Raw genomic sequence first — 23276 nt, 5'->3', positions numbered from 1 at the left:
ACACAGAATTGTGGCTCATGAAGAAGCCAGTAAATCTTGGGGTATTTTGTTATACTGCAAGGTTAATTAATATATGTTATGTGTTTACATATTTATATATGTGTATGTGGATATATAGTCATCAATATCAAAGACTTTATGTGCTACTGATTTAAAATATTTTACTTGGAATTTAAAAACAAAGCAAAAAATTTATTAAAATCAAGTACTAATTCAAGTTTTTATTTTCTTTTATTTTTCCCTTCTTGAATACATTGATATCATTGTTTTGACATCAGTGAGTTTGGGAAGATTGGTGAAAACATCATAAGTTAATGTATTTCTCTTTACTAGACTGAAATACTCTGCCTAGTATTCATTTTCCCTTCTCTTTTTAATTTGCGTGGATATTTCCTAAATTGTTGATATGATTTGGGATTCAGAAAACACGTATGCTTGCTAATACAATGAGATATCAAGATCAAACTCACCAAAGGCTAAAATTAAAACTCACTAAACAATGGAAAGGATGTGGAGTAATGAGAATGTTCATATCTAGCCATCAGGATTATAAATTAACACAACTACTTAGGGAAACTGTTTAACAGCATCTTCTAAATAGGAATATATCATACATTTTTATCTAGCAGTTCACCTTCTCAGTGTACATTCAGCAGAGATACATACATAGATGGACCAAAAGAAGTATACAAGAATTTTCATAGCCGCTTTTTTATAATAGTCCCAAACGGGAAGCAATTTAAATGTCCCTTAACAGTGGAATGGCTAAATATAGTGTATATATTGTATTGTCTTTATACAGTGGAATACCATGTAGTAATAAAAATGAAAAAAACCTAGTGCTATACCAAATAACATGAATGAATTCAAGTGACATAATATTGAACCATAGGAGGCAGATGCAAAAGAGTGCATACTATGTGAATTCACTTCTGTAGAGATAATGTCCCTTTTAGAGAAATAGTAACTGGCATGCATCATGAGGAGTCTTATGGGTGCTGGTATCCTATTCTTTTTCTTTTTTTTTTTTTCTGGAGACAGAGCCTCACTCTGTCACCCAGGCTGGAGTGCTGGAGTGCAATAGTGCAATCTCAACTCACTGCAAACTCCACCTCCTTGGTTCAAGCAATTCTCATGCCTCAGCCACCTGAGTAGCTGGGATTATAGGTGTGCACCACCACGGCCAGCTAATTTTTGTATTTTTAGTAGAGACAGGGTTTTGCCATGTTGACCAGGCTGGTCTCAAACTCCTGGCCTCAGATGATCTGACTGCATTGGCCTGTAATCCCAAAGTGCTGGGATTATAGGCATGAGCCACCATGCCCAGCCACTATTCTATTCCTTAATCTTGTGGTAATCACAAGAGTTGTGCTTGCTTTGTTAAAATTTATTAAGTTGTACACACATGATATTTTCCCGTTTTTCTGCATATGTATTCCAATTTCCAAAAGTTTATTTTAAAAAGCCAGCATTTGTGTTGTGAACACATTTATACAAAATTATATAATTCATACATGTAAACATTTTATGAAAGAAACACAAAATCAATCCTATATGCACTGATGATACATGGATATGTTTAAGTTACAGTAGTAAGTGAAAAATCAAATTACAAAATATTATACTGTGATTTTATTTTTGGTAAAAGCAAATCTGAATTATGTAAGTAATTGGATGTTCATTATTGAAAGTTTGAAAAATATAGAAATACATTAAAAATGAGATTAATATACTAATTGCTATTTTTGAGTGATCATAGTTTTTTAAATGTGTCTGTGTTTGTGAGTTATAACATATATACTTAATCAAAATTGTAATATTCCTCTATAATTTGATGTTTTGTAGCTATAAGAGATTTCATTTTTATGAATGTGCCATACTGATTTAACTAGTTTCTAGAAGGCTTTTTTTTTTTTTTTTTAGATTTAGTCTCTTAACCATATTGCATGCCTATTTCCCTGTACCATGACCAAAACTGTTATTTAATTTTATTATTATTATTATTATTTTTTTTTTCTCTGAAGATGGAGTTTCATTCTTGTCGCCCAGGCTGGAGTGCAGTGGTGCAATCTCAGCTCACTGCGACCTCTGCCTCCCGGGTTCAAGCGACTCTCCTGCCTCAGCCTCCAGAGTAGGTGCACGCCACAACACCCAGCAAATTTTTGTATTTTTAGTAGAGATGGGGTTTCACCATATTGGCCAGGCTGGTCTCAAACTCCTGACCTCAGGTGATCCACCTGCCTCTGCCTCCCAAAGTGCTGGGATTATAGGCGTGAGCCACCGCACCTGGCCCAAAACTGTTATTTAAAACACACACACACACACACACACACACGCAACCATTTACTATTTTGACACATTGACTTAAGTTTTTACACAAGTAAAAATCATGGACTCACTTTATCTCATTCTAGAGATATCATCCACAAAAGACCAGGGTTGCCCATATTTGGGTCGTGATTTATATTGTTACAAATATTATTATTGTGAGTATTGTCATTATGAATAAATCAGTTAAGACATATGAATGAGTCCTGAGGTGCTCACCGGGCCAGGAGTGGCACTAGACTTGGTGTATATTTTATCCCATTTATAAGCAGCAGCTGCATCTTTAGGTAGATAGGGCAAATACGAACTTAGATATAGGCAGAAAGCAAGCATTAAGGTTTGAGAATATAATTGTAAGCTGTTGTAATTTCATCTTTTTTCCCTTTGTTTTCTAAGTGAACAGTAGCTGTAAGTCATGAACGTAGATCAACTGATCACTGTACTGGTATGCATTTTAAATTATAAAATTACCTAGTGATTAAGTATTTTCAGTTTACTTACAATTAGATAAATGTAAATTCTTTTATTTCATAAGAGGTTCTCCCTGTGCACAGTTCTGATATTTATGAATTTCAGTTACTAAGGTTTGATTAAATAACGCTAGTGCCTGACAACACGGTTCACATTTCAGATACTATGGTATATTAACTCTGAGTGATTGCATAAAGCACATACTTGATTACTAACTCTTCAGCCCACAAAAATCACTGCCTAAGTAACAGATGTGCATCATGATCAGTGACAGTCATGTCACATCTTTCTAATTCTGTCAGTGATCAGCCACTGTGCTGCTTTTACTCCACACACAGGCAGCTAAGCTTGTAGTTAGTTCTATGATGAACCTACATGACATTTTTCATTAGTTAATGGACAGAAGGAAATAGTAACAAAGTTGGAAGTATAGCAAAGAAATGAAAATTGATAATGCTAGAAGCAGAAATGGAATTGAACATAGATGGGAGTCACAGAAGAGAGAGATGATGGGCAGTGACAACCGAACACCACTGGAGAGAGTGATATGCAGCCAGGGGAACTTAGTGAAGATAAACTTGGGAACATGAATGACAACAGTGGTTTTGACACAAAGGATGAAAATGTACCAGAGAAAATGATGCCAGCAAAAACAAACACATTAAATAAAACAAACCCCCCCAAACAACAAAAACTGACTTCACCTTAAAGAGATTTACAAGAAACTTCATGACATTGAATGCTTGAAAGATAAAATGTTGATGGCAGGATACAAATTCAAGGGGAGTATGAGTTTGTCAAGGCAGAGAAAAGATGCTTGTTCTGGACCTTAAGTAGTAAGATGAGAAGGAGGCAAGTGCTATTCAAATAACTTAAGTTTTCTGCAGAGAAAACTGTTTAGTGTTTTAAAATGCAGTCGACAAAATATTAGTTGAAGGATTTTTTTGATCACCCTGTATGTTTATAACAAACAGTGAGAAGCTTTATATGTTTTGACAAAAATTTGTAAAGGTTGTTGTCCCATCATAGGTTTCTCCCATTGATCATTCAGATTGCATAATGTGATTTCAGCCGGTGTGGTCATTTTTATGATTTTGTACTATTCTGCAAAGCCAGGACTAAGTGTATTCAATTTTTGCACTAATCTTTTAGAAACCTACTTAAAATACATGATGAGTTATTGGTTCTTTATAAAAAATGATTTGAAGTGCTCATATCCTTTCTCTATCAAAAGAGGGGCCTACGAAGTATTATTTATTTATTTATTTATTTTGAGATGGAGTTTTGCTGTTGTTGCTTAGGCTGGAGTGCAGTGGTGCCTTCTCAGCTCACTGCAACCTCTGCCTCCTGGGTTCAAGTGATTCTCCTGCCTCAGCCTCCCAAGTAGCTGGTATTACAGGCATGCGCCACCATGCCCGGATAATTTTGTATTTGTAGCAGGAACGGGGTTTCACTGTGTTGGTCAGGCTGGTCTTGAACTCCTGACCTCAGGTGATAAACACGCCTTGGCCTCCCAAAGTGCTGGGATTACAGGTATGTGCCACAGCACCCAGCCTAATTTATTCTTTTAAGTTGTAAAATGAAAGGCCTTTCCAAACAGCTCACTGGGAAGAAGGAATTTTAATTTTGGGTTAACAAATACAAAGAGATCTCATTAAAAATAGAACAAATCTGAGGGCAACAGGGTCCACACCAGTTAAAAAAAATAGTCTTGTTCCCTCAGAAAGTTTAAATAGAAGACAATATGAAAACATCTAACTTCAACTATGCCATATATAAGAAATAGGAAAACTCTGCCTAAGGTTTGTGCTTCCTGGTCATTGAGTTACTACAGAGCTAGAAGTTCTCGAAATTATTTTCTCACCCAAGCAATAATGTGTGAGGGTGTCTGATGGCTGAAGTCTCATTTATCCGAAGGCTTTTCAGTTGAGTATTATCTAGGCCCATTACACAGTAGAAGCCATTCAACATCTGTGTACTTCCTGGCCACTTCAGCTGTGAGAGTGATTTATGAGATTATTGGAGACTTTCTCTATATTAATATCCTCTGGGTAATGTACAGGGATGGAGGAAAACAGAACCCAAGCTGTGATCAGGCAGCTACCACTCTATCTGTGTTTAAAGTAAGCGAGAGTCTCAAAAACTCATCTATTTTAAACTCAGAGGACTTCTTGCTGTGATTTTCTTTGATACTAAAACTGCATGTACAGCAAAAATGAAAAGGCTGAAAGCGTCAAAGATTAAATCACCCTAAAGAAGTTCCTTACCAATATTGGTGTTGGTCTTGTCATGCGGAAAATTTAGGCAGGTTGCTATTGTTTCTAGAAGCTGCTGTGATATACTTACCATGTCTGGTTAAACTGCATTTCAAGAAAAGTTTGTTACAGCAATGGAGCCTATATGCTTGGAAATGTTTTGTATTGCTAAACCCTATCTTCTGGTTATCAGCAGCTCGTATTTATTTTTTTCTGTTGAGGTAAAATTTAACATAAAATTAACTGTTTTAAGTATGCAATTTAATAGCATTTTGTGCATTCAGTGTCATGCAACCACCTTTAATCTAATTCCAAAACATTTTCATCAAGCCGAAAGTAAAACCGCCTATCCATTAAGCAGTAGCTTCTCATACCCCTCCCTCCTGCCCCTAGCAGCCACCAATCTGCTGTCTGTATCTATGGATTTATCTGCTGTGGATATTTCATTTAAACTGGATAATATAAGGTATGACATGTGGTATGTTGTGACTGGTTTCTTTCATTTAGCTTATGTTTTCAAGGTTCATCCAAGTTGCAGCGTGTATCAGTAATATTCCTTTTAATGACTGAACAATATTCCATTGTATGGATATACCACATTTTGTTTATCCATTCATCATTTGATGGACATTTAGGTTGTTTCCACCTTTTGGCTATTGTGAATGATGCTTCGATGAGCAGAGATGTGCAAATACCTGTCTGAGTTCCCATTTTCACCTCTATGGGTATATACCTAGGAGAGGAATTGCTGGATCATTGGTAATTCTGTTTAAGTTTTTGAGGAACCACAAAACTGTTTTCCACTTAGCAGCTTTTATTTGCACCATGATAACAAGGGAACATGTATTCCCATTTCTGATACTTCCTCTGGGCCGACCCCTGCCCTTTACTCAGTCTACTCCAAGAGAGATGATAGAGTAACTTCTCTGATTAATAAAGTCTGTTCTCTTTTGTCCCCTTGGGTGTCAATTTACCTACACAACACATGTCATTGTTTCCTTTCCTCCATGACAAAAACATAGGACAGTGCTCCCCAGAGGAGGCTTCCTCTGGTCTGTGCTAACATAATGAGATGAATAAGTGTTGTACATGCTGGGATTGCGGTTGGAGGCCAGTTAGATTTTGTTCTTCAAACTGACTTCTGCAAAATAAATGCTAATATTTTGTCTTTCATCTGATCTTTGTTGTTGGTTTTTGTGGGTTTTTTTTCCCAAATTGTCTGGAACCTGCATAGAGTTCAATGTGCTATCTACTGGTTTTGTACTGGAGAATGCAAAACTTAGGATGTAAGAGGTTATGACACCAGAAGAACTTGATCTGTATAGGTGTGGCCTAGAATTATAGATTCAATGTTTAACTGCCACTTACTTTTATATGTCAACTTGGAGAATTTACTTAATATTTTAGTTTCAATTTCCTTATCAATGAAAAGGGGGGAAATCCTACTCACCTTTCTTATGCACCAAGGATACTGTGGGGCTCACAAAAGTATCAAGGCAAGTGCATGTTAACAGACAACCCCCCAAAAAGTAAGATTCTTTCTAATTGACATTTTTCATTTCAGACACTTTAATAGCTTTTTCATAGTGTACACTAATGCTGTGAATTTGAATTTTTAAAACTTGACTACAGAAGGCCCAGCAGGATGCACGTCTACAGGAATACGGTAGAGATAGAGAAGTCAGTAAACCTCCAGTCATCAAGTAGAAAATAGGTCACTTTTCATGGTAAACATTAGTCAGCCACTATGTGATGATTTGACCAGAGTGCCTGGCCACTTCTCCACCAAGATCCTTTCAAGCTCTGACATTTTAGAAGTAACTTTTATCTTGAGGGAAAACATTTTGAGAAAACTCTAACTCCATAAAGTTTCATGACTTCATATGGCATCATCTCTAGATTATCAGAATACACCTACAGTAAGAAATGCTCTTATCTTTTCTAATATTCTCATTTTAGGTAACACATCACCTTGCCAAACTTTTCGACAGCATTGCAGATCTGCAGTTTGAAGACAATCAGGATGTTTCCGCACACAGGGCAGTTGGAATGTACAGCAAAGAAAAGGAGTATGTCCCATTCCAAGCCGAGTGTGAATGTGTGGGCCATGTAAGATTTGATTATGAGGTTTTTCATGTTAGGGGAGTATTTTCAGCATACTCTTAGAAGGTTGAATTAAACAAGAAAAAAATTCAACTCAGGTCAAATCAGGCTCTGCTTAGTTTTGGGCTGGGAGGTTCCTTTTTACCTGTATCCACTGTGACAGAGGGCTCTTCTGCCATGCGTCCCAGTTTCTACTCATGTGGCTTTGGCACCCAGCGGGGTCTCAGAGATGCTAGGAATTGAACTAGACGGAAGCAACTGTCACAGATTGAATGAGTGACCCCAGAATTAGTGGCAAATGCAACTCAGTGACTGAGTCTCCTACAAAGCGTATTCTGTTTTCACCACTGCTCAGAGAACAGAGAAGGGTTATAGTGAAGCAGCACCTTGCAATAAAGCTTGTTTTAAAGCGGCTTTGTGGTTCAGTAGTCCATTGTGAATGTTATAAATGGCTCCTCGTAAATACAGTTGATTGAGTCTAGCAAGCTGATGTCCTATACTCTAATTACCATGTGCACAGAATTAAGTTAGCATATTCTCTCCTCTCGCAGCCAAATACCTCAAAAATATTCTTAACAGTTATCCACAAGAATGGCTCATTATGATTTATGAAAGCATTTCTGGTGTTTTCATCTGATTTAGGGGAATTGCATCTTTTTATGATGATGCTCGCATAGCTTGGGTTAATCCACAGAGTGACTGAAGGAATAGCATCTATTGGAGAACCATTTGGGTTGTGGCAGGTGTTCCTTAAAGTATTTGCAGAAATGCGAGTTACAACCTTGTTTTACAAGGGTTTTCTTTACTCCTTTCTGTTCCTTTTTAATATTGTACCAGAAAAATCCTGCCAAATGAAGGAGAAGCAGATGGTGGAATACTTTGATTAAAATATATTTTTTGATCTCTTGGGCTTTTTAGGATGATATTATAATGATTAGAAAAAGTTGCCATAAACTCTCTTGACAAAAGTGTGTTGCTGTCTGCTCCCTCCCAGCAAACTGCTCGCTGACTGGCATAATGCCCGGAGGGGGTAGTCCAATTGATGGATGTGTTTGTCACTAGCAGGAACCCTTGATATTGAAAGTTTTTATAGTGCTGTAATTTATTCTGTATAAGCAACTTATGCTAGAGACTTGTAAACATATACAAATTCACCCTCTAATTGCCTGCCTTTTATAAAAAGATGCTTTTAATTTGGTGCTTTTTTTTTATTTCTGCACTCTTTTAATTGGATTCCCCCCACTTTAGTCCATTAGTATATTCTTCAGCAAGTATTGAATACCTACTGTGCATCAGATGCTAGGCCAGGCTTTTGGGAGTTCAGAAATGGCCCTTGTCTTCGAGGAGCTCTTAGGCCCATTGAGAAAATGGATATGCACATAATAATGGCGGTAGCAATTGTTGTTATGGGGGTTGGTTGAGAAGTACCAAAAAGGGAAGGATCCAGCAAGCACCTCATCAGAGCTTCGTTCTCAAAGCATACTGAGTTAGGTTGTCATTGTTGGCACAGTCATCTGTATGTGAGCTGACGTATTGACATATACGTGTGTTTGGTCTTCCCAAATGGACTGCAGAGTTCTTGAGAACAGGTGGCCGTGTGGAGGATGTGGATCCCAGGGTATCCAGGAGATGTCCAATAATGACTGAATTAGTGAGGGAACTTTTTGCTTGGTGACATTAAGAGTTACCCTTAGTTATTAAGGCAGAGATACCAGACCCCATTGGTTAGATCAGAACAACCTGATCTAATTCGATTAATCTGAACTCCCGCTTGTTAACAAAGCACAGTGTGAAGCCAGAGGGAAGGCCCTTAAGAAGAGATACTGAGGCTGTTGCCAGGGCAGTGTTTCCTGTTTCTTTGAAGAGAGGAGGTTGTCAGCTTGTTAACCACGTATCACTCCATCCCAATTCTCCAGAGGTTCTAGGAATGCTGCTGCTCTCTTCACAGGGGTGGAGGAAGAAATCAGTTGTATCATCTTAAGAATCTCATGTGATTCTTGGTATTTATTTATTATAGTCACTTTTATTGCTATGGTCAATTATTTGCAAATAATATGTGTATCTTTTTAATTATATGATATCCCAAGGAAACAACAAAATACATTTGACAGGATGGAAAACGGGCTAAGTTGTATTTGTGGGAGCAAAGTAAGCTTCAATTAAAAAAAAAAAAGATTAAGTTTGACAAGTCAGCAGTTGTCCTATCATACTCTCCTGTGGTCTAATTTCTGACAAGTGTGAAGATTAGAACCAGTAGGGGATATAATAAGGTACTTGCTGAAAACATTTTATCTTAAAACTATGAACTATGAAGATTTTAAAGAAGAGTTCAGTAGATTTAAAAATTAATAGGAAAAAATTTTAACTGAATTTGTATTATTAAAGCTCTAGAATATGACGCATACCTCTACAGGTGTCTGTGACATTTGGTTTCTGAAAACACTGTGTGTTACCAGAGGGGAATCTTGGTCTAGAACCTCCTTGCTTTCAAAGCTGAGAAATGAGTAATGGAGAACCCCTTTTCTGTTTAAGCTGTTGAAAGTTGTTAGCCAGCTGGTGGGTAAAGTAAGATGAGCATTATTCCTGGGAGAAGACAGGTTCATGTAGGAGAAAGATTTCACCATCAGTTGTTCACTTTCCTCTATGAGTTATCCCTCTTGCAGTTTTCTACCTGGGTTTAAAATGAATCCACCTGGGGTATTACCTGCTGCATGGCCTTAGAGCCAGTAGGAGGATGAAATTATCCTTCCGTAGTTAATCCTGGGTTATAACATTTCAACTTGCTTCCAAAGGTGGAAACATGGCTTCTGCAACTTGAACAGACTATGCAAGACACAGTGCGTCATTCTATCACAGAAGCCATAGTGGCCTATGAGGAAAAACCTAGGGAACTGTGGATTTTTGATTTCCCGGCTCAAGTTGCACTAACCAGCTCACAAATATGGTGGACCACAGATGTAGGAATAGCCTTCAGTAGACTGGAAGAAGGCTACGAAACAGCCCTGAAGGATTTCCATAAAAAACAGGTATTTTATAGATTTGTGATTTTGAGACATAAAGGAACTTCAAGATGTAAGCTTGCTTCATTCATTCTTTTAGTCATTCATTTACAGAGTGTCTTCTGTGTGCAAAATACTATGCTGGGAACATTTTAGCAATCAGTCGTTAAATCATTTTTTTACCTTTGTGGTATCCTTCTAAATTTCTATATGGGTTTTTAAAAAGTACATCATGTCTATTGTCTTCTAAGACTCTAGGATAGCACTCATCCTAGATACTGTACATACTTATTTTCTTCTATGTAAGACTCTCCAACTAGGCAGATCATGTATTTATTAGAAAACATGTGCATGATTTGCATTATTCAAAATGGTGGAGGGTGGCTTAGCAAGAGCAAATATTTTCATGGGCTTTGGTTTTCTGTTAATTATAAATTACAGATGAGAACTTTGAAAAATAATCTGTTTCGAATTCTGTTGATCCCAGTTACCCTGTGACCTTTCCTTAAGTCTTTCATCTTACTGTGTGCTGTGAGCTATATAACAGTTCAGAGATGTAGTCTTTCTTTGAGCTTATAGAATCAGAGTATATTAGGCTTGAAAAGGAGTTTAAGTATTAGTTCGTCTACTCTTCTGGTTATCAGTGGATAAAATCTGAATCCAGAAATATGAAGTGGCTTTCCCAATGTTGCACAGTTTATAAGTGAACCTGGTGGGATTGCACCCTCTTCCTGGTACTGAGTTAAAATGCTTCCCAATGTTCCTTATCACCCCTTTTCTGCCTTAGCAGTACTTTTACTTCAATACCTTAAGAATCAAATGGATTTAGATAGCGAGTGATCCTTGTATTGTTAACACATTTGAAGATTCCAGTGTAGGTTATTCCTTTTAATTTTGCTCTTTCAATCTTGCATAGTGACCACCCAGCTTATTTATAATACTAAAGAAGTTTTTGTACCACTTACTTTTGGAGAAAAAGAAATTCTTGATTTTACACTTTTAGGAAGGTAAGGTAATGGTTTCTGTTTAATAGACTTGAAGTTACAGGATTCAATTTAAAGAAGTGGCTGGTTTCTTCCTAGGGTGCCATCTTTGCAATTCTAGTAACTGCCACTTGGTTGCTGAAGCTGAGTAGTTAAATTTTTTTTCATGGACATAAATAACTGAGATAATTAAATGCAATTCTATTATGCCTTTCTTATAAAATAGCCTCTGGTTAATTTATTGATATTTATGCTTTTATTATGACCATTTACATTATGCATTTAAGGACATTTAAAAATACTTGGTTAAAATAATATCCTCTTTTAAATTTCAGCTATTATCAATCACTACTCAAACTTAAATCTTTCTACAAGCATATTCCTACTTATTTTACTCTGTTATTTTTCTCTTAACTCTTATCTCCAACTTGTCTTTTTTTGTTGCTAGACTATTTTATTGCTTACAAGGTTAAATGATGTTTTATGGGTATTATTTATGTCAGCTTTATTTTTATTTTATGGTTTCTTTGTTATTGTTTGCTGTTAAAGATGATAAAGCAAAAATAGTCACAGAAAATGAAAAGAAGGGACATAACATTTAAACAACATCCATAAATTCATTTTCAGGAGAAAAATTATTAACATTTCAGCATGCAAACATCAAAAGTTTTTTCTCTATTTACTGTTTATCTGTATTTCCCTACGTATGTATAGACATCCCTATTTATAGGTATAAGCATGTGTAAATCTCTAGCTATTTATATATTAGTGTAGTTATTTATGTAGCTATGTATCTGTGTCTATATATATACATTTTTAAAAATTCTTTTACATTCCATACATTTATTTGATTACTGTATATTTTCACTCAATATATTATCTACATTTTTTCTTGTCATAAATATACATCGATCCACACTAAAAGTGACTGAATATTATTTCTTTATATAGGTATACCAGAATTCATTTTCTTTCTTCTCCTTTCTTTCAGTTTACTCTGTCGAACTTCTTATCAGGTACTGTTCTAGGTTCTGTGGTTCTAGCAGTGATGTTCCTCCACTCAGACACTTACATTCTAATTAATTGTTAATAGATCTTACGTCTCTCCTCAAGAATCTTAGGATCATTTACTCTCTTCTCCACTCCCCATCTTACATGCAGTCATTTAAACCTTATTTTTAAAAATTTATCCATTAATTAGGGTGGGAGTGGTATTATTTCAGATCTTAATTAGATTCACCAACATATTTACCAATGACTTTGCTCATTTTCTATTTATTTTTCACCTGATTCCCTATTTGCGAATTCAGCTGTCTTCTTTCTATAGAATATATTTTAGCAGTTTGTGCAGTGATGAATTGTTACAGGAAAATTTCTGGTTCCTTGTCTTTATTTTGACTTCCTTTTTAATAATGTAGCTGGGTATATAATTCTAAGTTGATAATTTTTTTAATACCTTAAAAATATTTTTCCATTTATCTTATGGCTTTTATTGTTGTTATTGTAAAATCTTATGTCATTCAAAGTATTTTTCCATTATAAGCTGTCTGTCTTGTTTTGGAATAATTTTAAGATTTCTTTCTTTTTGTGGTTCTGATAAAACTTTTTTTCCTTGTAGCATACGATCAAGAAGAAAGAGGAATCCAGGGCCAGATTAAGTAGACTCAAATCTCAGCTTCTACTATTTATTAGCTGTGTGACTATGGACAAGTTATTTAACTACTCTGTGCCTTAGTTTCATCATCTGCAAAACACGGACAATGACAGTACTTGGATCATAGGATCATTAGAAGGATTACTTAGTTAGTATATGGAAAATAATTTTTTTTTTTGAGACAGAGTTTCACTCACTCTTGTTGCCCAGTCTGGAGTGCAATGGCGTAATCTCAACTCATTACAACCTCAGCCTCCCAGGCTCAAGCAATTCTCCTGCCTCAGCCTCCTGAGTAGCTGAGATTACAGGCTCCTGCCACTATGCTCAGCTAATTTTTGTATTTTTAGTAGAGACAGGGTTTCACTATGTTAGCCAGGCTGTTCTCGAACTCCTGACCTCAGATGATCCACCTGCCTTGGCCTCCCAAAGTGCTGGGATTATAGATGTGAGCCACCATGCCCAGCCAAATACTATTTTTAAATAGTGTTGATGTGCTATATAAGGGCTGGCTATTGCTGCTGTTGTTAGTGCTATGATAATAATGACGATGGTGTCCAGTGTGATACACAACTCATTTAATAGATTTTTCTCAGTAATTTGTAATAAAAGTTTTCAAACATACAGAAAAGCTGAAAGAATTTTGTAACATGTATGCCTACCACTTAGATTCTATAATTACTATCTTGTTTTATTTTCTTTATCACATGTCATTTATCAAACCCTATAACCATCCATCAATTCATTTTGTATCTGTGAATCATTTCAAAGGAAGTTACAGATACCATAATCTTTACCCCTAAATATTTCATTATTTTAAATTTTACATTTTAATTTAAAGGTAAACACCATGTATATTTATGGGTACACATAATGTTTTGATATCTGTATGTATCATGGAATGCCTAAATCAGGGTATTTAACATATGCATTACCTCACATACTTTTTTGTGTGGTATGTTTAAAGGTACTTTCTTAGCACTTTTCAAAAATATGTTATTTTCTTACTAACTGAGGTAACCGTGATGTACAATAGACCTCTTGAACTTACTCCTCCCATCTGAAATTTTGTGTCCTTTGACTAATATCTCCCCAAACCTTCTACCCCTCAGCCTCTGGTAACCACTATTTTGCTGTTTATATAAATTGGACTTTCTCATTTAAAATTTTAAAAAATTTTATTGGCATAAATGTATGAAGTACAAGTTCAATCTTGCTACCTGCATTGAATTTGTAATGGTGAATTTAAGGCTTTTAGGGTATCTTTCATCTGAACAGTGTATACTGTGTCCATTAATTTCTCATCATCCACCCCTTACCACCCCCTAACGATTCCCAGTCTCCATTGTCTATCATTCCACACTCAATATCTACGTGTACACATCGTTTAGCTCCCACTTATAAGTGAGAACATGTGATATTTGTCTATGTCTCACTTGTTTCATTGAAGATAATGACCTCTAGTTCCATCCATGTCGCTACAAAAGACGTGATTTTATTCTTTTTTTATGGTGGAGTAGTATTCCATTGTGTATATATGTCACATTTTCTTTTTCCATTCGTCCATCAATGGCCACTTAGGTTGATTCCATAACTTTGCTATTGTATATAGTGTTACAATAAACATAGGAGTGCAGATATCTTTTTAATGCAATGACTTATCTTCCATTCAGTAGATACTTGGTAATGGAATTGCTGGGTCAAATGCTAGTTCTGTTATTAGTTCTTTGAGAAATCTCCGTACTGTTTTCCACAGGGCTTATACTGATTTATGTTCTCACCAAGAGTGTATAAGAGTTCCCTTTTTTCTGCATCCTAACCAACATCTGTGTTGTTATCATTGTTGGTCTTTTTAATAGCCATTCTTTCTGTTATAGTATCTCATTGTGGTTTCAATTTGCGTTTCCCTGATGATTAGTGATGTTGAGCATTTTTTCATGTGTCCTTTGGTTTTTGTATATCTTCTTTTGAAAAATGTCTATTTATAGAGTTTGGCATTTTTATATTCCACATATAAGTGAGATCATACAGTATTTGTTTTTCTATGCCTGGCTTATTTCAATTGACATAATGTCCTCCTGGTTGTCACAAATGACAGGATTTCCTTTTTTTTAAAAGGTGGAATAGTATTTCATTGTGTATATTTACCATATTTTCTTTATTCATCCATTGATGGACACCTAGGTTGATTCCATAGTTGGTTATTCTGAATAATGCTGAAGAGATACAGACATCTCTTCAACATATTGATTTCAGTTCTCTGTATGTATCTCCATTAGTCAGATTGCTGGATCATATGGTAATTCTATTTTTAATTTTTTGAGAAAACCTTATGCTAGTTTTCATAATGGCTGCACTAACTTACGTTCCCACCAACAGTGTACAAGGATTCCCTTTTCAAACACTTCAATTTACATACCCAATTCTTCAGTTTAAATTCAGTTATTGTATCTCAGTTTCCCAAAGTTGGTTTTTTTTTTGTTTGTTTTTTGTTTGTTTTTTTTTGCTTCTTTAAAAATCAATTTTATGATGACCTATCTTTTCATTGTGGTTTCTATTCTTTAATCTCATTAATTATTTTAAAGAGATGTTTAATAGTTTTACTTAGATTGTTCTACTAGCTCTAGTTCTGAGGCTGGATCTCCTGTTAAATTTGATTTGTTTTTAAATGTTCATTTTTAAAGGTTATCTTTATGTTTGTTTTTTTTCTGTAGGAATTTTCTTCCCTAAACTGAGCAAATATCCCTGCAGTGTATCTCCCCTCCCCCGGCCCCGCAATTCTTTCAGGTCTCTATAGATCTTGTACGTTCTGGATGATGGTTAGGATTATGATTGAGACAGTCTTGCTCTTTTTCCTGGGCTGGATTTCAGTGGAGTGATCATGGTTCACTGCAGCCTCAAACTGCGGGGCTCAAGCTGACCTCTCACCTCCTAGCTCATGTTCCTGAGTAGCTAGGACCACAGGTGCATACTACCACACCTAGCTAATTTTTGTTTTTTTCTTGTAGAGAGGTGGTCTAACTATGTTGACCAGGCTGGTTTTGAACCCCAGACCTCAAGCTGTCCTCCCACCCCAGTCTCTCAAAGTGCTGGGATTACAGGCGTGAACCACTGCCTTGGCCAGTTGTAGATTAATTTTCCAGTTACTCAGTTTAGGATTTTCTGATCACATTAGCAGGGTTAATTTGGATGCCACAGCTTCACATGGTATAAATGTGATATTTTGATTTAAGAGATATTTTCTGGTCCAAAGCCTCCAGATACTTCCAGCTTTCATGTTGCTCCTTGAGCTGACGGGTAGAGTTTTTCTAGAATTGTAACACTTTCAGTATCTCAACTTTATGTTCAACATCTCAGTTCCAACTTTCTGCCTTGCTCGAGGGAGTATGAGCACAACTGAAATGGGAACATTTCTGTTCCTATGTGGCAGTTTAAACCTCAGCTTTGGATGTTTGACTCTCTATACAAATTCTTTGAGCTGCCATGGCATTCACTTATCAACCTCATCGTACCTCTTCACTTTGAGGCTCATTCCTATTGTCAGGAAGGGATCAATCTCCTCTCTCTCTCTCTCTCTCACTCACTCACTCACTCACTCACTTGCTCCTCACTCACTCTCTCTCTCTTTCCCCCTCCCTCTCCCTCCCTCTCCCTCCCTCTCCCTCCCTCTCCCTCCCTCTCCCTCCCTTTTACTCCCTCTCTCTCACTCCACTATTGACCTCTCCCCCTTTTTCTCTCTCCTCTCCCTTTCCACCTTTCTCATGTTTGGCTATGTACTTTGTATTTAGGTATGTTCTGTTTTATTTAATATTTCTGTGTTAATAAATTGTCCGTGCTCATTTAATCTAATATATTGCAATACCACCTATTATGATGATTATTATTATTGTTGATAATACTGGCTAGTTGGGTTGCTTTTTCATTTTTGGTTATCGTTAATAATACTGCAAGGAACAGCCTTGTGTAGACATGTCACATGTATTTTTATTTATTCGGGATAAATTTCCAGATGTAAAATTGCTAGATCAAAGCCTTTGCAAGATAGTGCCAAATTTACTTTCCCAATATCAGTGTATAAGAAGTGTCCACTCCTTCCCCTGTCAGCAACATTGGACTGGTTCTTTTTTTTCTTCTCATTCTTATAAAGGTATTCATATCCCGGTAGCTTTGGCTTGTTCAACTGACTCATAGAATTTAGTGTTCATCTCTTAAAATCTTTTAAAAGTTTTCCACTTTGTTCAAGAGTTATACAGTGCTTCTTTTTTCATGTTGGATGAGAAGTAGAGAAAGGGGGGATGATTTGTGAAGAAAGCATTTATCCACATAATTATAAAACACTTCTCGCATGAATTGAAGTGTTTGACAGAACAGACAAACAGATGCCTTTACTACAGTGTTTCAGTTTTGTGACTGGCACTAACATGTATATTACAGAAGCTAATATTTGAACTCTACTAAAGCTGTGGTTTGGGTCATGAGAAATATTTGCATCTAAGTTGAAACCTTTTCAGTTTTCTTCCTTTCAAAATGAATGTAACCATCTGCTGGAGTGTACTTTTAATTAAAATTATTCTTACTAATACTGCAAGCAGTTTGTTTAATGAGCTTTAGTGGTTTAAAATAACTTAATTTTAAAACTTGTATCAGAGTTGTATATAATTGATGATTATAAGTAATTCCTTTCCTTGGTTATCCCAAATTGTAGTGAGATAAATAAACCAAGGTAATAATTTTAAGCTCTATTTCCCCCTGGATCTATGGTGATTGCATATTAGTATTGGGATTAAAGGCAAAAATACTGCATTTTGAATATATATCGATCATATATATATATATATATACACACACACACACACACTGCCTTGTCAGAGTCTTTGAAAAAAGTGGCAAGTATGATCAATTTAATTTCTCAAATTTGAAGGTTCCTTGGTGAAAGTGTTTTGTTTTGGAGGCTTGGGATATGGTAAGAAAGTTTCTCTACTCCGCTTTTATTGTTGAGCTGTGTGAAAATCATCAAAAGAGAGATAGAAGTGTTTTAAACTTGAAAAAATTAATATCTGTAGTGTGCAGTGACATTACCCAGAGACTTTTGCTAAGAACTCATGATAAATAATATAAAATTTTTCTCATTAACCATCCTCTCCCTCTCAACAAAGACTCAGAAATACCAGTATACATATAAGAAAGAGACCCTCATTTTGCTGCTGAAAGTCAATTTTTGGCCTCACTTTTAGTTGCTAAGAAATTCTTTTAAAAAATTTGGATACAATATTGGTAGCATTCTTATCTTGTTTCAGCCCTATTACCTGAATAGAGAGGCCTGTCAAGCCTGGAGCTACGAAGTGTATACTGGACACAAGTATTTTTTTTTTTTTTTTTGACCTTTATATAACAACGTGATCTGATAGCTTTATGCTTTATAATCTAGCAGTAACTCACAAGATCATGAGTAGAGCACATAGTCTCTACATCCCCTCTCATCAAATATTACATTGAATGACAGGTAAGATATATGAAAAAAAACATATTGTTCCTAGAAATACAGGAACATATGATTTGAGGAATGCCAGGAAACATATGAAATTGATTTGATAGCTGACTAAGAACAGAGAAAATCAGTCCAAACCTATAAAAAGAGGAAGCTATTGCAATGGTAAGCCAATTTTCACCCAGCAAAATTTCAGATAAATTATGAACTCAACTTAAACAAATATAAGAAACGTGGAATTTATGGTTAGTGATAAGGATTAAATCTAGAAGAAATGGACAACTGGAGCCGCTTCTCTCCCCTATATATCCCAAGAGGCTATTAGTAGAAGTGTTTGTCCCCAGTACAAAGCCCTGAGAAATGCTTTGCAAGCAAAGTGAGCCATTTATAGAGGGCTTCTGTCATGAATATGTCTCGACTGAAGAGCAGGAGTTGGCCTACTTTTTCTGGGAAGAATCAGGTAGTAATTATTTTTGTCTTTGTAGGCCACATAGTGTATTTTGCATGCATGCATGTCTATTGTGGTGGTTGCAAAGAAGCAATTGGTAATTTGTAAGTGAATAGGTATAGCTGGGTTCTAATAAAATGGTATTTGTGTAAACAGGTGGTGGGCCAAATTTGGTTCATGGCCTATAGTTTACCACCTTTGCTTTAGAGAAAGAAGCAGAACAAATCCTGAAGTAACTGAAAATCCCCACAATGAGAGATGGAGGTAAGAGAAAAAAGGATTTGTCACCCATATATGCCATTTGATTTCAATATGATCCATTAACATGAGAGTTGGTTCTTTGAACAGACCAATAATGCCGACAAATTTTTGCAGTTCAGAGAAGAAATAAAAAAACATACAATAAAGGGATAGGGAAAAATCCTCCTTGTAAGTAAGAGATTTTTAAATGACTGTGTAAGTATGTGATTTTTTTTTTTTTTTTTTTTTTTTTTGCTGATAATTAAGTTGAAATCTAAAGTAAATGGATGTTTTTCTATGAATACTTTTTCTAGAATCAAAATAATTTAGAAAACTCAAGTAGACCATTAACAATGGAATAATTGAAATGGTAGTCATGGTAGTCAAAGATGGGCACTCCTTCCTAAAAAGGACCCTTTTTCAGTGATTTTGTCATGGGAAAGATAAACACCATGTTACATCAACTGTTCTGGAATGTAAACAGAGACGTAAGGATTTTCCACTCCTTCTATAAAGTTCTAATACACTTGATACAAAAGCCACACAATGATAAAATACAAAGGAAAATTCTTTCCGCAAATCTCCTAAGTTAGCATATCTTCTTTTTTGTGTGGATTTTTTACTTAACATTGGGAGACAGTCCTTATGGGTCTTAAATTTGTATACATCTTATGAACAGAGGTAATGACTGCCCTTTGTTCCAGATATATTTTTATAGTGAACATTCTTGAAAATAGAGACACTATCTCTCTCCAGAGCAAAGGGTATGTTGACTTATTATTTAGTATAATAAAAATAATATCTCTTCCTAGGGCAAATGTCAGACATGCTGTCTTTTATAAAAGATTTGCACTCCCTAAATCCAGAACGTTTCTCTTGTAACACAGCTCACTGCATGTGCTAGCCCTCTTTGAATATCCTTTGAAAATTTGTACTCAGAGATAGTACAAATGCTTATGTTCTACTATTACTCATGATATTGCTGTAATAAACTGTCCTTTATCTCTGACCCAGGAGTCTCATGTCTTCTGCCAGCATCCATGACTTGTTAGCCTGCAAGTAGGATAAAATTTCAGATCCCTCACATTTTTCAATGAACATATTTTTGAGATTCATCTCTGTTGTTTCATGTATTTGCTGTTCATTATTTTTTATTGCTTACTAATATTACATTGTATACATGTACCACAATTTTTCTACCCATCCTGTTACTTGATGTTTGGGTTTCCAGTTTGAGGTTATTGTTTCTAAGGCTGCTTTAAACATAAAGTCTTTTTGTGAACATACATTTTCATATCTCCTGGGTAGAAACCTAAAAGTGAAATTGCTGGATCACAGTGAAAGTATACATTTAACCATTTAAGAAACAGCCAAACAGTTCTCTATTGTTATACTCCTATGAACAATGTAACAGAATTTCAGCTGCTTTACATATTTGCCCATATTCATATTGTCGGTCTTTATAATTGCAACCATTCCAGTGGGTATAAAATAGTATATCATTGTGATTTTAATTGGCATTTTTCTAATGTCTAAAAATGTTGAGCAACTTCTCATGGGGCAATTAGTATTCGTACATCCTCTATTGTGAAGCATCTATTAAGATCTTTTGATCTTTTGCTCCTTGTTCAAGTAATTGGATGATTTTCCTGATACATTTTTAAGACAGGGTCTCACTCTGTCAACCAGGCTGGAGTGCAGTGGCATAGTCTGCAGCCTCAAACTCCTGGGCTCAAACGATTCTCCTGCCTTAGCCTCTTTTGTAGCTAGGAGTAGAGGCAAGCACCACCATATTCAGTTAAACATTTTAAAAATTATTTTTGCAGGTTTTGCTGTGTTTCTCAGGTTCTCTAGAGCTCCTGACCTCAAGTAATCCTCCTGCCTCAGCCTCCCAAAGTGTTGGAATTAAAGGTGTGAGCCACGGTGCCTGGTCTTTTTAAATTGTTGATTGTAGGATTTCTTTATTTATTGGGATACAAGTTTTCTGTTACAAAATGGACTAATTTTCTTAATGGCATATTTTATCAGAAAGGTATAATTTTGATGCAGTGTAGTATATCAAATTTTTTTTTTCATGGCTAGTGCTTTTTGTGTCTTTTTAAACATTTTTTTCTTTTTGTGTGTTGTGTGTGCGTGTGTATGTGTGTGGGTGTGAGAGAGAGAGATAGATGTTACTGCCTGTCCAAAAGTCATGAAAATATACTTCTATTTCTTTCAAGGTGCTTCATGGTTCTGGGTTTTTCCCATTAGGTCTACAGTCCTTACCTCTTTCCTTTTTCTATTGAGTTAATGTGACACCTTGGTCAATAGTCAACTGACTATATATTTATGTGGGTCTATTTTCAGATTCTCTTGTTCCGTTGATCTATTTTTCTGCCTTCATGCCAAATCCACCTTTCTTAATTACCGTAGCTTTATAGTAATCCTTAAAGTCATTTTATATATATCCTTCAACTTTGTTCATTTTTTTCCCCAAGATTGTTTTGACTATTTGAGGTTCTTTTCTATATAAATTTTACAATCACGTTGTTTATTTTTACAAACCTAATTAATTTTTAGCCTAATTAAATTGTGACTGGGGCAGCCTCTAAATATAAATTTTGGAAGAATGAACATCTCAATAATTATGGTTCTTATAACCAAAGAACATGGTATATCTCTTTATATAAGTTTTTTCTACCTTCTCTCAACAATATTTTCTTTAGTGTTCAATGTAGAAGTCTTGCACATTTCTCATTAGATTTATTTTTAGATAGCTGATATGTTTTTTTATTCTATTTTATATACTAATTTTAAAATTTTATTTCCCAGTGTTTTTGGCTGGTATATAGAAATTTATTGATTTTTAAATATTCACCTTATATCTTGGGGCTTTGCTAAATTTACTTACTACATTTAGTAGTTTTTAAATATATATATATATGTATACTCTACAGGGCTTCCTATGTACAGAAATACATCATCTGTAAATAATGACAGTTTTCTTCTCTTCCATTCTTTTTCCTTTTGTTTTTTATTTCCTTTTTTTGAGTTATTGAATTGACTGGGCCTCCAGCACAATGTTGAATAGAGGTAGTGAGACATCCTTGTCCATTTACATTCTTTGGGAAGAATAATGTTTCTCCAGTAAATATGATGTTAATTGAATGTTTCTTGGAGATGCCCCTTATCAGATAGAGGAAAGTCCTTCCCATTACCACATGCAGAGAGTTTGCATCTTAAATCAGCATTGAGCTTTCTCAAATCTCATGAGATGACCATGCCATTCTGTTATTGTGGTGAATTTTCGAAAGTGAAGCCAACTTTGCGTTCCTGAATAATAAACACTTGGTTATGAATTATCCTTTAAGTGTGTAGGGGTGTGTGTGTGTGTGTGTGTGTGTGTGTATCTTTGGCTGGATTCTATTTGCTATTATTTTGTTAACAAATTCTACATTTATGTTTATCAGGGACATTTGTGTGTAATTTTCTTTTTCTATGATATCTTTGCCAGATTTTGAAATCAGGGTATACTCTTAGAAGGAGTTGGAAAGTGATCCATTTATATCTGTTTTGTGAAAGAGTTTATGATAGACATCACTTGAGATGCATCTGGGCCTGAAGTTTTCTTTGTAGAACATTTTTTATCATAAATTGATTTCTTTTATACATATGCAGCTGTTTAGTTTTTTTTGGGCTTCTTCTTTTCTTGTGTCAGTTTTGGAAGTTTGTATTTTTCAAGATATTTGCCCATTTTAAGTAATTCAGCATGTGGCAAATTACAGACCTCTGGCCAAATCTGGCCCAGTGTCTATTGTCTGTGGCTATTTTCACATCACAATGGCAGAGTAGAGTGGCTGTGACAGAGACTACATGGTCTACAAATCCAAAAATATTTACTATCTAGTCCTTCACAGAAAAGGGGTCACTCTTGGTCTACGCTTTTCAATTTATTGATGTAAGTTGGTCGTGCTATTTCAGTATTATCCTCAGAACATCTGGAAGGTCTGCCTAGATGTCCTACTTTCATTTCTGGGGTTGGTAATTTTTTTCTCCTTTTTTTCTTGATTCGGTTTTCTAGGTGTTTATCAATTTTATTTCTGTTTTCGAAGAACTAACCTTTGACGTTATTGGTTTTCTCTATAGTTTGTTTTATATTTCACTTATTTCTGCCCTTATTTTGATTATTTCCTTTCCTCTTCTTACTTTGAGCTTAATTTGTGCCTTTTCTTCAAGTTTCTTAAGATGGGTGCTTATTGACTTTATACCTTTTTCTATTCGAATATAAGCATTTAAAGGAACTTTTAAAACTTGAAAAATATCTGCCAGAA

At 35.4% G+C, this 23276-nt stretch overlaps 1 protein-coding gene across 1 annotated transcript in view; it reads left to right on the top strand.

Annotated features, from left to right (window-relative positions):
- The window catches only part of DNAH11 (dynein axonemal heavy chain 11), a 370125-nt gene that overhangs the window by 102876 nt on the left and 243973 nt on the right, over positions 1–23276 (top strand). The window contains exons 29-30 of the mRNA XM_038004732.2: positions 7014–7163; positions 9950–10183. Of these exons, the coding sequence (XP_037860660.2) occupies positions 7014–7163; positions 9950–10183 (384 nt within the window). The remainder of the gene's footprint in view (positions 1–7013; positions 7164–9949; positions 10184–23276) is intronic.

Source organism: Chlorocebus sabaeus, chromosome 21 (assembly GCF_047675955.1).
Source record: "Chlorocebus sabaeus isolate Y175 chromosome 21, mChlSab1.0.hap1, whole genome shotgun sequence".
Lineage (NCBI taxonomy): Eukaryota > Metazoa > Chordata > Mammalia > Primates > Cercopithecidae > Chlorocebus > Chlorocebus sabaeus.
This window is presented reverse-complemented; position numbering and strand designations above follow the sequence as displayed.